Genomic DNA, 15,359 nt, shown 5'->3' on the forward strand with positions numbered 1-15,359 from the left:
CCTAAAAACCAAAGTGATATGCTGCTAATCCAAACAAATCTCTGTCTTCTAAAAAAAATAAAATAAAAATCACAGAAGACTTATTCAGAAGTTTCTTAATATATAAGGAGCTTTTATAAACCTCAGCTGAAACAAAACACCATTATTATATTCACCTTGAGACTCACATTGAGATTCTTAGAAGGTTTATGAGGTATTGCTAACCTAAAGGGAAATAAATTTCCCTGGGGAGTAACCCAGAAAAGCTTTATGGTTCAAGTTAGTAAAATCATTCACACAATTCCCCTACCAGGATTTATTGGTTCCTCAAAAGTCGTAAGTCTAGGTATAGCAAGGAAGGACAACAGGAAGCTCTTTCATTCCTGCAACAACCACCATACCTTTGGAGTAGAAATGAATTCCCATGCTTTTGCATGGTAAAAAGCTGCCTGCAAACCATGTCCAATTTTTTTCAGGATTTATTTGACTGTGATAGAAATCACTTTCTTCACTAATCAGACAGAGAAATTTCAGACCATGCACACATTTGATTCATATGTTTTGTTAACAAGAACTACGTACCTATGTAAAAAGCTAGAGAATCCACAAATAATTAAAACTTTTTTCAGATGTTTCTTGACCCAGACCCCATGGAAGTCAGGGTCACGTAACAAATTACGGCATTAGCACCAAAATTCTATGTATCAAGTTCAAAGTTCATTAACAGGACTGGATCACTAGAGGTTTCAATTCATATGAACCAAAGGGTAAATTGCCTCTTTCTATGCCTCTTTCTTTCAGTAGGCATCTGGTAAATGCTTGAAAAATAGCCTTCATTAGGACTAAAAGCCATGGCTGATAACATTTAGAAAGAATAAAGCAGTACAATTTGAAATGTTAAGGCAATGTATGTTTTAAAAGCAAGCAGAGAGAGAGAAAATTGGACTCTAATTTTTCTTTCCATAACGTCAGAAGCCCTTTCTTATAACAAATTTTCTTTCCTATTCAGGTGGGCTCACAGCAATACTTCTATCACTTCCTATGTCTTTTAAGTTTGGATTCTGAGCTGCTCAAGTCCCCCCAAAACATAGCCATTCTTAGTTCAAACCGCCATCTGGAATTTTATGGTCAAAAATGATCCTACAGCTGCAAAACTGTAGATAAATGCTATAGCTGACACAGAATTCAGAAAAATTTGCCACAAAATTCATTTAACTTAGAGGGAAGGGAAGGAAGGAGATGCAATGAGGTAAAATGAAACATGAGAATTCTCCACAACAGAAATGGTTCAATTACAGCATATAGACCATGTTCTACAAAGCCTGCATGCGCCAATAATCCTTCATCACATGAGTAGACTCACTGAAATCATTGGGTATCCACAGTAATACCCTATATTGTTACAAGTTTACTTTATATTGGATGCAAGTGAAGCATATTTTCTCTAACAAACTAAATTTCCCACTAGTATGTGATAAAATGATCATCTGAGAAAGAAGACATAAAAACTTGAGAATAATTCAGACCCATAATAACTGCCAGAGAAGTAAGTGCTTTCTCCTACTCAAAGCTTATCGCCATGGTGTGAAAGGTTTGGGGTTTTTTTCTTTCTTTGTTTTATATAAGCTTAGTTATAGTCTGTTTTATTAATCCTCCACAAACATAGCTTTAACATTAAAAAAAAAAAAAATTTAAATAGAAACAAGTAGTACATTTCAACCATAAGGCCAGCAACAAAATCTGCCAGACAGAAAATTTTACACTACAAGTGAATCGTGTACCCCTCTTCATAATTAAACTAACCAGAACAGTAGGTGAGAATAACATTGGTACTTCTACTCCAGACTAAATAAGCAGCATATGAAGAAGCAAATAAATCAAAGTTCCAATAGACATTACAGTGAATAAGCATGCAAAAAACTGGAACAAGATATTTCTCTCTTCAAGAAAAAAAATTTCTCTCCAGTAGGTTAAAAAAAAAATTTCAGAAATTAAGTTTTTCAAAAAACTGGCCTTCAATACTTAACAAATCTTAAAATACTGTTGTGAAACACCATTCTAAGACCAGAGTTTTATAGTAGTTTTATACATTTCAATCAAATTTTTTGGTGTGGATAAAGCACATCATGGTGCTCTTCCTCTTATTCCCATTCTCTTTTATACTTTTTCAACATTGTTATAAAATTTCAACACTACCATCAGAGATAATGCCAGGAAGCATAAGAACCTTCTGAGTTTTGAAGGGATTTCCCCAGCCCATAAATCTGCTTAAACAGTGTTTCTATACATATGCATACATGCAAAAAAAGTTAAGTGGAGCAATTTTTAAAAAATTTATTATGCCTTAACTCAGATCAATTCTACACAAAACAAGGAATCAAAAAAAGTAAGAGATTATAATTTGAATTAGTGGATATATAAATATTCCTAAAAATGGTATAGATTTTCATGTTTATTCTATTCAAATAATATCTTAGATGTACCATGTATAAGATAAAAAAAATTTCTCTTGGTTTATTTAATTCTAGCATTTAAAATCACCCCTAAGAAAAACTTGCAGTTCGCAAGGGGAATCCTAGACAAACATGGCAGGTTATTTATGAAAAATAGTGTTCTTTTTCTCTTCTTTCCCATAGTAGCAACACGTATACACTTTAGAAAGAACACTATATACAATGATTAATTAAGTTATTACATTTCAAAAATCAGAATGAAAGTATTACAGCAACATTAAAGAATCTTCAAAATAACTAAATTCTTGTAATAAGCACTATTCATTGCATTCTGGTTTGCCCTTTCTTTTTTTGCTCTACTTATTCTTTTTTACTCTATCTACTCCATGGTAAAAACAGTAAGCCTGTGGTAAAAAAGTGAGTTTCATCACAACAATAACCACTGTGTGGAATTTTTGGTTTCAAACTTTACCCCCTTTAGAGTACTGTGGCCATGTACAGAATAACACATAGCCAAAGCCATTATACTCCAAATATGTATGAAATGCTACTGCTTAACAAGAAATCTGACCTACATAATTTGAAGGAAGAAAGATGAGGTTTTATTTATTTTGCAAAATTCATATTTTTTGTTCTGAAAACAGGGGTGTTCTTCACTTAAAAAAAAAAAAATCAGGAATTTTTTTATCAGTACATGACAAAAATGGTTTGAAAGAGACTTACTGATGTAGTATTCTTGCACAATGCTTGTGTAACCATATATGGCAGAATATCCAAAAATTATGATCATAACCACATCTCTGCTGTCCAGCTCTACTATGTGTGCTGAATGACCTTCCACAGCATATTGTTGGCCATGTACAAGTACTGCAGGAGTTCTGGTACTCCATGTTTGACTGTGTATGTTGAAAATCCACAGCTCATCAGTAACATTGCCATTATTTGTTTCAATTTTGCCTCCATACATGTAGATGTCTTCCTGTAAAAATTGGAAGGGAGAGAAGAGAAAGCAAATAATGGATTACAGAAAGATAACATCTGAACCGCATACTTCTGTGCTACGTAATATTTCATAACTGAACAATCTGATTTAGATCTTCCCATTTAATCTTACATTAACCAGCTCAATATCAGACACTAATCCCAGACAATGATATTTAAACTAAACCAACAATGATGATAAGGAGACTATTTCTCTTAAAAATAAATCCAGCCATGAAAATGACACCAAAATGAATCTCAACCAGATTACTTCAAGCAGAAAAACTTTAATTACATGGATCTTCTAATTCATACTGCAGCATTCTTTAAAAAAAAACAAACAAACAAACAAAAAAACCCACACCTAAACAGAAAGGATATTATATTGTTTTCTCAAGGAACAGTTCACAGAACTAAAATCTGATTTTCCACACAGTCTATGGGGATTTCATTCAGCACACGCGCAGGAGAGCACATTCTCTCTTAATAGCAAAGTAACTTAAGTCCTGAGAAAATTCACAGTCATCAGAGCCCAAAGAAAAGGGACAATGTGTGTATAGCATCCTCTTGGGCACATTTGCTAAAACCAAATCCTATAGTGGAATACTTTGAGTTCTTTTAAAGGGATGCAAAACAGATTTTTCAGTCTTCATGAGCCACATACCTCAAACAGCAATGCCATCTGTTTTGATAAGTAATGAATTATTTACTTAAATATCAACTGAAAGCAAATCCTACTAAATCTCAGACTTCATTTAGAGTTGCAAACCAATACAAAGTCACAGAACAAATTCCATCTTGCTGGCTTCGCAGACTGGCTCAAGAGCAGTTTATCCTGGGTAGAAAAACTGCCTCTGGTTTTGAGAATAATATTTAGTCTTTGCTAGGACATACCAGAGCCACATACACTCTGCATTCCATCTGCATGGTGTTTGTACAGTTGGCAGTTGTCTTCTGCATACTGCAATGTAATATTCTAGAGTTTACCCTAAATTCAATCTTTCTTGGTTAAAAAAAAAGGAAGCTGCAGGCTTAGCACATTTGGAAAATTTTTGCTTGGCATGGAATACTGACCCTCAGAAAAAGAATAGAAGATAAAGAAACTACCTAATATAAGAAGTTTGAATCAACCATGTGGAAATTTCAGCCTTATTGTACAATGAGCTGATGGGATCTAAGTAGAAATGTAAACTGCATGCTATTATCATCATACACGTCAAGAAAGATGAACTCAAACTGGCAGGCATGTAAAATATGGATGTTCAGTAGAATGACAGTCTATTTAGTCCAGCAAAACAAAGGCCTGAGAGGGTTATAATACTGTCTATAAACCTACGTTGATGGTAAACAACAGAGTCCAGGACCACATGAAAAAATTCCTCATTACTCAGACAGATTAGTCAGTAAATGACTGACCAAACTGCCTGACCTGTCTTCAAGAGTGCACTTGAAATTTCTACAAGATTTTCAACTATTTTTTCACTTGAGGCAGGTAAACATTTCTTGATTTAAAATTTAAATCACTCCTATGCAGTGATACTCTGTGTTACCGAGTAGTTTGGACTGGTGTTGTTTGAACAAAAGATGTTCACATCCTTCAGCAAGAATTCATAGTAGGATTAGATATGTATATCTGAACTCATTCTTTTCCTATGAGATAAAACAACATTTCAAAGAGCTTGGTGAAGACCCACAAAAGCTGTAAGGAGACTGTGCACTGATCCAAAGGAATGGTTTGAACAAATATTCTTCTTAAAAGGGTCCTAAATATGGCTCATTCGTTACACTGCCACATAGATCTCAAAAGGCAAATCAGCATTGCTAACATAGTGGGCTATTTATTTATTTATTTTTAAATGCAGATAATAGACTACAGTAGAAAGAGAGCACTAATTAGGGAGTTGCAGGTGCTGTATAACAGTATTTGAAAAATACTTCTGACACAGAGGAAAGACACTACACAAAAAAAGGTGACCTAAAGAGCTGCATGAACTTTGAAGCGATTACTCAGACAGCTGACGGTAAGAAAGTCCTCCTCACAGTTCTGCCTAAATGATTCAAAGTTCAGATAAAAGAACACTTCTGTGAGGAGCAATCTTTATAAATGACACAGCAGATCCTGTACATAAGACTATTCACAGAGAAAAAGACAAGAAGGTCATGACAACTGCTTTATCAACCACAAAAACAGATTTAACTAAGCTTCACTCAGGGCTATTTCTGAGATTAAGCAGCTCCTAGTGCTGCTGAAAAATGCTTTGAAAGTTAGTGATGACCAGCTGAACATGGAGAAAGAAAGGCTCACAGACCAAAGTCAGGAGAAGAAATACAGAATAAAAAAAAAAGTTACATTCATAGTTATTGTGCTGGTTTTGGCTGGGGTAGAGATAATTTTCTTCATAGTAGCTAGAATGGGGCTATGCTGGTTTTGGCTGGGGTAGAGATAATTTTCTTCATAGTAGCTAGAATGGGGCTATATTTGCGATTTGTGCTGAAAACAGTGTTGATAATACAGAAATGGTTTTGTTATTGCTGAGCAGTGCTTACCCAGAGCCAAGGCCTTTTCTGCTTCTCACCCCACCAGCAAGGAGGCTGGGGGGGCACAAGAAGTTGGGGGGGGACACAGCCGGGACAGCTGACCCCAACTGACCCAAGGGATATCCCAGACCATACGATGTCATGCTCAGTATATATAGCTGGGGGAAGAAGAAGGAAGGGGGGGACATTCAGAGTGATGGCGTTTGTCCTCCCAAGTAACCGTTAGGCGCGATGGAGCCCTGCTTTCCTGGAGGTGGCTGAACACCTGCCTGCCCGTGGGAAATAGTGAACGAATTCCTTGGTTTGCTTTGCTTGCGTGTGTGGCTTTTGCTTTACCTATTAAACTGTCTTTATCTCAGCCCCCGAGTTTTCTCACTTTTACCCTTCTGATTCTCTCCCCCATCCCGCTGCGGGGGGAGGGAGCAAGCAGCTGTGTGGGGCTTAGTTGCTGGCTGGGGTTAAACCGCGACAGTTACACAGGACAAAACACAACATCCTAGGCACATAAAGGTGGACATTTATCTGGAAAGCCTAATCAGAAAGAGATTGTAGGAAGGTTACAAGTGCAAATGGTCCTAAGCAGCCTAAAGGTTGTGAAAGAAAAGAATGAATCCGCTCATAAATTTATATTACTTTATAACTTACAAACTAAGTATAAATCAAGGTATATGCTAAAGGCGAGGCTTTCTGACAGACACAATACACAAGATGTAGTTTCAAGAGTGCTAGTACAGAAAAACTGCTGACTTTTAAATTAATAAAGCATTCTAGATATTTGTTTATAATAAGATAGCATACCACAACAGGAATGAGATGAAAAAAAAACAACAACAGTGTAAAACAAGAGTCCTTGTGAAATCAGTGAGGAGAAAGTGTCAAGAATCTGGCCCAGATGGAAGATGTTAAAAATTGTACTCCTCGGCTGGAGGAGGGACAAGACCAAGAGGCAGACTATCCAAGGAACAGATAACAAAATGACAGGCAGATAAGCACCAAGAAGATACAAGGTCTCCAACACACTCATATTTTAAAGTTTTGATACCACATGTCAAAAGCAACACTTTTAATCAGAGTGACAGATAGCGAAGGTGAGCATTTACTCAATAAATTAACTTTGGTCATTTTAGATATATTACTTCACATTAATAAAATCATCTAAGAAGTTACAGAAACCTTTAAAGATCCTGTGTTTTTTCAATGAAAATTTCATATAACTATTACCATATGCAAATCAAAGTATATAAAACTACACTGTATATTGAACTTGTAATTCAGAGTTCCTGTTCAGTAGGGAATTACAGCAAAAATGAGAAATTTCTTGCTGTAAACCGAGCAGGTAGGCAGCTAGCTCATTCATGACGTTCCCACCTATGGATCACATCAGTTGGTTTCTTGGCAACAGTTCAGGTGCAAGCCAACAAAACAGCCAGTGTAGCTCCTGTTAGTTTCAATGGAACCAAAACTTTCCAATAGATGTTTCCATTTTCTCAAATCAGCTTTTTTCTCTGAGAAAATTATTTCACTAAAAAATTGTTATGAACCATAATAATAAAGAAAGATGACAAAAGGTATATGACCTGTAAATAGTTGACCGTGCATATTGGGCAGAGAGGATGACAGCAGAAGGCAGGAATCATAAGACCAAAGCCAGAATTTGAACAAAACAGTTAAATCACATTTCTCAAGAGAAGAAGAAAATATTCATTTGATCTAGTATATCTCTTACACAGTAATGATTGATACACACATTTCAACTAGCCAAAATGGAAACAAGAGCATAACTCAAATACAGGATAAAAAGTAAATTGTCGCAATTTGGAAAGCCTGCTGAAGGAATTAAGACAACTTAAGGCAGTAAAATTCCTCTTAATTTCTTTACCTTATTGATATCATCATGATTTTTGGAGAATGTGTTTTTTAAATAACTAAATAATTCAAATAAAATTAAATGTCTGGTGGGAGAGGGTAAAAAAGAGGGAGACAGACTGCTCTCAGTGTTATCCAGTGAACAGACCAGAGGTGATGGGCACAAATTGGATTACAAGAAATCCAATTTAAATGTAAGAAAAAGCATTTATTTTTACAGTGAGGATGGTCAAAGACTGGAACAGTTTGCTAGGAGATGTTGTGCAGTTGAATATCCTTGGAGATATTCAAAATCCAACTGGACAACGTCTGGAGCAACCTGCTGTTGTCAACCCTGCTTTGAGCAGAGAGGCTGGTCAAAATGATCTGCAGAGGTCCTTTCCAACCTCAACTATTCTTCGTGAGTCCATGAAAACAAATTTTTAATACAGGCACACCTCTGGCAAGCCTCTTCCTTATTTAATTTTCTATTACAAACAATAACAAAAATAATTCATTGGCTGATCATGAACAATATCCAAATTGTAAAATGAAAAAAATTATTCTTTAAAAAAAAAAAACAACAAACAAACAAAAAAAAAAGCACAGAAACTTTGAAGTCAATTTGTGTGACTAAAGAGATGACACAGGAAAAACTTAGAGTTCTGGTAAACAAATGGCAATTGGCTTAGCAGTCTGAACTTCAAAATTGAGGACAAAATTCTTTTAGAAGCCCAAAAGAAGATAAAATCTTTCAATGTGCATTTATCCTTAGAGTTAAACTAACAAAGCAAATCAGGATCTACATGAAAGCACTAATTTCTGTAAATTAATAAAGGCTCCAAATCCAAAAATAAATCCACCTTTAAGTGAGTAATCATGAATTAAAATAGTTATTTGTGCATTTGAAGTTTCATAAAAACTGACAGAGTAACCCACAGAATTTCAACAAAATAGGTAAATGAATTCTTATTTTTAATAGAGGTAAAAAGATAAAAAATTGCAAAAATGACTGGTGATTCAGTATGCTTTACTTCAGCTGTTCCTGACTTCCAAGGCTGTGTACTTGTTCTGAAAAACCATGCCCCAGCAGTATCACCTAGCTTTTGCATAGCAGTTTTAACAAGACTTCAAATCCCTTCACAGGGGAGCATTTTACAGTGAGAAAAAACTGAAACAGAGCAAGTAAGTTACTCAATAAGGTCACCAGAAGAGCAAGTAAGAGCACCCTCTTGTCCGATAAGTCCTGATCAACAGACTATCCAGACCAGAGTAACTCTTCTACTTACTTCACATTGAATCCTGAATAGACAGCCAAAATCATTAGTTCCTTTGACCTTGGACAGGCTCTCTTCCCTACATCATATCTCAGTATTAATATCAATTTTATATTTTATATAAATGCAGTAATTCAAGACTTTTCTAAAACTTATAATATTTTTATTCTTCAGACTTTGCAATTTTTCTCCATTCCTAAACAATACTTATCAGCTGCTCTGACTGTACCTGGGAACGCTACACTGTTATGCAAATCCTGCCTGCATTCCAAAAGAATCTTATCTGGTAGTTACCATGAAAAAAGTGTAAAAGAAATGCAATAAGGAGGTAATTTATAATCCATTTCTAATGAATTGGAAGTAAATTAATCATGTTAAAATAACCACATAGTTTTCCTTTTGTATTTCTTAACTGTATCATGGCTACACAGAAAACCTTCTCTCTCAGAATCAAGTTTTCTGCCTTAGAATTTATAAAACCAATCCATTCCTGAAAATTTGGCCAAAGAATGCTACTCACAAACCACTTGAAGAAGAGTCATTCTCCATTTTCCTGAAACAAGACTATCTGTTTTCCTCCCATAGACTGTACCCGTGCATTAGTATATAAATTAACTTTATGTAAACTAACAGGACTCAAAAATTCTTCAGAACTTTTGTTCTCTATACTTACCCAAAATTTCTAAAAGTTTAGTCGAATCTGTACATCATTAAAAAGTTTGGGGATTTTTTTTTTTTTTCAAACAAAATATAAGTAAGACTCAAAAAAAAAGTAATCTGGCAATAATTCATCCATCACAAGCCTGTTTTTTGCATTCAGTACATGCCAGCTGGTTTAGGACAGTCTAATACCTCCTCTTGCTTTCCCCAGACCATTACCTCCTTTAATATGGTAACAACATCAACAACATTCTTTTATGTGTTGTATCAAAATTAAAAAACAAATAATCAACATCTCTACTTGATCCCATAATCCTCCCATTAGATCAGGACTGACAGACTGGAAAGCAGTCTTCACTTAACTCTTCCTCCTGGAGCCTGCTTTATTATTCTTAGCTTATTGTGTAGCTATAACCTCACTGAATAAGAACCTGAATAAGAACCTGAATAAGAACCTGAATAAGAACCTGAATAAGAACCTGAATAAGAACCTGAATAAGAACCTGAATAAGAACCTGAATAAGAACCTGAATAAGAACCTGCTAAGTTACACAAGGAGCATATTATAACCTAAGTTTCCCAACAGGACCAAATTCAAGTTCAAGACAGTACATAATGCAGCAATTTTCATGTCAGGAGGTTAGCCTAATCAAGAGCGCTAACACTTTATTTCTTCATTATTTCCACAGTTTTTCCACGTTGTTGCTGGCTACAGTTAAAGGTATTAATTCATTGAAGGATTCAATTAAGTCAGTTCCTATATACCTTAAATGCCAGTAACTTTTTTCCTGGACTACAGTGGCATTCAAAATATAGGTCAGGAAAATAAGGTAGTGTGCTTTTGGAAAAAAAACAAAATTTTAAATTTACTTGTTTGCATTAACATTCCTACATTTAACAGAAAACTAGGCTGACGAAAAGCATGCAAATAAAACTATGTGAACAGAGCTTTAAAACTGCTGAAGGTAAAAGCTGGGATTTTAGTAGAGATGTCAGTCTGATCTTTTGTACATTTAATATTTGGACTAAACATATTGGAAGGAAGGAAAAAGTTATGGAGACTGCATAGAAAAGTATTAACCAGGCATCTGCCTTGAGATCTGCTAGACATAAAAGCCAATCATGCTTAGACTTCAACTTTCAAACCAATTGGTATATAATGTGGAAACAATGAATGAAAAATATTGCATTTCTACATATAGGAACAAATCTCTTGATGATTAAGGTCCATTTAATTGAAGAGGAACTCTGAAAAGGCTTTTACCTAGACTACATGCAAAAAGTGTATGACGGGTCATCTCACCTACTTCTCATATACTTCTGAGGTCTGCAAATCAGAATTAGAAAGCAAGTTGTGCATAAGATATAATTGAAAGTCATAAAATAATAAAACTATGCAACTTGGTGGTACAATCTGCTAATAATTATTAATAGAATAGTTAGAAAATACTTTCACATTCCTAGTGCTGTTCCAAATCATACTACAATAGCCAACAAAAATAGCCATTAAAAGAATAACAATAAACCAACTGGTGAAAGATTTTGTCTCACTCATATTAAAGCAGAAAAAGATTTTACTCTTTGTTAACACTAGCTTTTGATTAGACTAATAAAAAAAATACCAGAAGAGATATACAGACTCAACATCAATACCAATTAATTTGGAAAAGCAATCAAAACAATTGCCCCCTTTTTAATAAAGCTTTAAAATTGGAAGTAACATTTGTAAAACTCAAATGAGTCAAATTAAATTTGACTACGTATAAAATGATCCATATACTGGAAAACAGCTTTACGATTACTTACTTTACGATTATCAGCCTGCCTGTTTGCTTCACTCCTATTGCCAATCTTAAAGGAAACAAATCTTAATGCCCAGTCATCCTTCCCACTGTCTTGGGACCACTAGCAACAGTTTAATTACAAGGACGAATTCTGCAATACAACCACAAGCTCACTACCGAGTAAACTCCCAGCAGTGACCATACACACACCTTGTATGCAACTCCCCTTCTACTTTATTCCAGGGATCTAGTATTTTTCAATTTACTGTCTAATTCCCTATCTAGTCACTGTTTAGCAAAGCTATATGTACCTACTTTAAAAATATCACAAGCCATTTCCACCAATATCTTTATAATCATATTTCCTATATGAATTATTTCAAAGTAGGTTGATATTTTCAGTATCAAGATGCCAGGAACTATATACAAACTCCCAGATACAGAAGAAACAATTGCTAACAGAGATAGGTAGCACCTTTCCAACAACCAGTCTGAAGAGGCACTGGAAGGTAATGCTATCTAACAGTTTAGTTGGTCTAAAAGCAAGAACACTCTTATACTCTCTCTTTAAATGCATAAAAAGTCTTAGTCACTTGTTATAACTATACATCAGTGGGAGTCTTCTGATCTTTTTTCTTCAGAATAAAGAAGTACAGTACTTCAATTTTAACTAAAGAAGCTTTCTGAGGGAAATAGGCACAGTAACTTATTTCATTCTCCACAGTGTCAATTATATAGCTTCAATTTACCTTGCACCGCGATCAAGCAATACTAGCTCTGTGCTCTCACTCCAGTCTAGCGCTAGGCTTTGAAATCTCAGGAGCTCAAGTCAAAAACTTAATCTAATTTCTTCTCTGTGGATATTTTTTTCTCTCAAATAGAAAGGAAACTTTACACAATGACTAGTACACAGCTCAAAACACAGCTCAAAGCTGCCATCTCTAGGTATTATGTTCCTTTACTCTTCACACTAAATTATTTTTCTGTTTTTCCAAGAGACTGACCATCTGAAAGGAAAAATGTCAAAAGTTTATCCTAACAAGTTAATTTTAAAACTTATTGCAAAAGGATGTACTTTTTTCTCTTGAAATTTCTTCAGCTTACATAATCAGCTCCTTTCGGCCCACGTAATTTTTTTTATATTTGACATAATCAGTAGTACAAGCAACATATCAGTTAATTATTTGACATTAGTGGTGCTGTGTTCATTATTAGTGAATTCTATTTACTAATTAACATGCACCTTTGACAACAGCAAGAGCTTCTTCACTACACACTTGCTTGTAGCTTTCATTAATATTAACAAGAGTTGCACTTCCTCACTGAGATCCAGAAAGATCTCTGAATTAACAAAGGTCTATTATATTTAATATTTGCTGGTAAAAGTATCTCTAAAATGGTTACTTTTTAGTCTGCAATATCTCAAGAAAATATTAGCACTGTTGAATAAAAAGGTTAAATGATATTTTAAGCCTTTATTCTGAACTGCTAAATGATACATTACTTGAATGTTTCCCAACTAAAAGGTCCACATTCTACAAGAACTGTAATAACCAAAGATACCCACCAGAAAGATCTGACCTTTCAAGGAACAGATAATACATTAGTAATGAATCAGGGAACTGATGAGAAGAAAAGCATTTTTTGAGTTGATGTTGCGGCACGCACAGAATCTAGTTCATGTTACTACTGAAAAACACCTCAACAATATTAACCATGCCATGTACAGATTCAACATCTCTGGAAGAGCAACAGATGCCGGGGGGGGGGAATCCACCCACACCTACAATTCCGCTTAACTTCAAAAGGAACACTATATAGAAGGAAGACCGATCATAAAAAAGAAATTAAAAGGTACAACTAAAAGGATAAAATCTTTAATGAAAATATGAAGACATTTTAAGGACATCTGCTCATATCACATGAATGCTTCCAGTTTAAAAAAAAAAAATTCCCATTACAAATAACAAAATAAATAAAGCTTAACTTAACAAGAGGATAATGGAAACTGTTCAAATAAAAAGTATACTTCAAAATAAAGGTTCAAAACCTCCAGCAGACTAAAATGCAGGCATATATAAAGGCAAGCCATGAAATAGTTTAATGAGCAAAATTATATATAAAGTACTAATACATCATTTTTCAAACACATTAGCAATACTGCCAACTAGATAATTTGTGGTGTCAACAGACAGTCTCAAGGAGTATTCTGAGAAGATAAAGCCACCGCAATAAAATGAAGTTAATTTTCCCATGCAAGTTCTTCATGGTAGACTTTACATGTATTTCCATAGCAGAAATTAATAACAGAATGTTATAGTAAAAAAAACAAAACTGACAAAACAATCAGCAACTAGTCACCAGGATGAGTTCTGAAGGAATTTAAGAACAAAACAGTTGACTCCTGTCTGTAGTGTGTAAATCCCTCCTTAAAAATGTGCCAGTACCAAAAGACTGAAAAGCAACAGGCAGAAAGGACAGAATTCAGTGAACACATGCATAAGACAGACTGAGGAAAAGACTTAATAATTTTTGAAAAGGGAAGTTGTATCTTGCAAATTATTGGATTTTCCTGAAGGAATCAAAGATCTGGTTGACACAGTTACCTGGAATTTCCAAAAGATGCTTGATAACGTTCCTCATGCCTTAGAGAAACTAAGACGCTCTGGGACAAGCAAGGCAGATAACAGAAGGCTAAATAATTCGATAAAGGAAAGTTTGGGGGAAAAGAAAATGGTCACTTATTAAATGAAGAGTGGTCATTAGTGGTGTCCCACAGAGATCTACAGTTGGGATTTGTTTGTTTTTCAGTATGTTGAACAATCTGGCACAGGGATGAATGGAAAAATGACAATGTTTTCTGACAATACTATGTTACTCAAAATAGTTGAGACAATGGTCAAAAGCAAAGAATTGCAGAAGAATCTCATAATACTGAATATGCAATACAAGGACAAATAAAAAGGCAAATAAATGTTCACACAGATAAGCATGAAGTGATGCATACACATAAAAAAACGATTTTAAGTCTGTACGTACAGTGGTGGGTTTTGAATTGACTAGAATGAGATCTTGAGGTTATAACTGATATTTCTGTGAAAATACCAGTTCAAAGCCAACAGCAGATTTTCAAAAAGCTAAAATACCATTAAGAATCAGACCATTAATTCTATGACATTAATCTCTGAGGTACCAATACGCTAAAGATTGTGATTCCCCCTATCTCCAAAGGGATATAATAGAACTAGAGGAGGTAAAGGCAATGGCAATAGCTTCCTTCCAGAGGATTATTAAAAATGCAAGGAATTTTCAGCATGAAAAAGAAATGAGAAAGAGAGGATTCTGGGGCGATTGCTGGAGGTGACTTGTTGATATGACACACCCCCCTCAAGGGAAGGTGAACCTCCAGGGTGGAATGCAGAGGACACATAAAGAATCAGTTCCATGGTAGTTCCCTGAGCAACATAACCTGCAACTTTTAGGTGTTGGCAACACCAGGGGAACTTGGTGTTCTAACTCTGAAAAGTAACATGGAGGGTGGAGCGGAGTGGAGATGCCGCGGCCGGGCTCTGTGATCACAGGGATGGGGAACTGAAACGATAGGAACAAGAATGGTTGGTCCCTGCATTGAATCCACTGAAACAAGGAGGTTAAATAATGGGCATTCTGTCAACCTAATGACCTCCTTTTGATTTATATCACATGTGCCCAGTTCTGGGGTACTGACATGTAACATGTCCTTTCGGTGAACTTCGTTCATTATAATATTATTATAATACCAAAACACACCTCCATCCCAAAAGTTACCCACCTCCAAGGTGCAACCGCCCCCCCCCCCCACC

At 35.2% G+C, this 15,359-nt stretch overlaps 1 protein-coding gene across 4 annotated transcripts in view; it reads right to left on the minus strand.

Annotated features, from left to right (window-relative positions):
* ATRNL1 (attractin like 1) overlaps nucleotides 1-15,359 on the minus strand; it is a 539,891-nt gene that overhangs the window by 457,967 nt on the left and 66,565 nt on the right. For all 4 annotated transcript variants that reach the window (XM_030030646.1, XM_030030645.1, XM_030030649.2 and 1 more), the window contains exon 8: nucleotides 3,156-3,411. In XM_030030646.1, the coding sequence (XP_029886506.1) occupies nucleotides 3,156-3,411 (256 nt within the window). The remainder of the gene's footprint in view (nucleotides 1-3,155; nucleotides 3,412-15,359) is intronic.

This window comes from Aquila chrysaetos, chromosome 11, assembly GCF_900496995.4.
Source record: "Aquila chrysaetos chrysaetos chromosome 11, bAquChr1.4, whole genome shotgun sequence".
In the NCBI taxonomy this organism is placed as follows: domain Eukaryota; kingdom Metazoa; phylum Chordata; class Aves; order Accipitriformes; family Accipitridae; genus Aquila; species Aquila chrysaetos.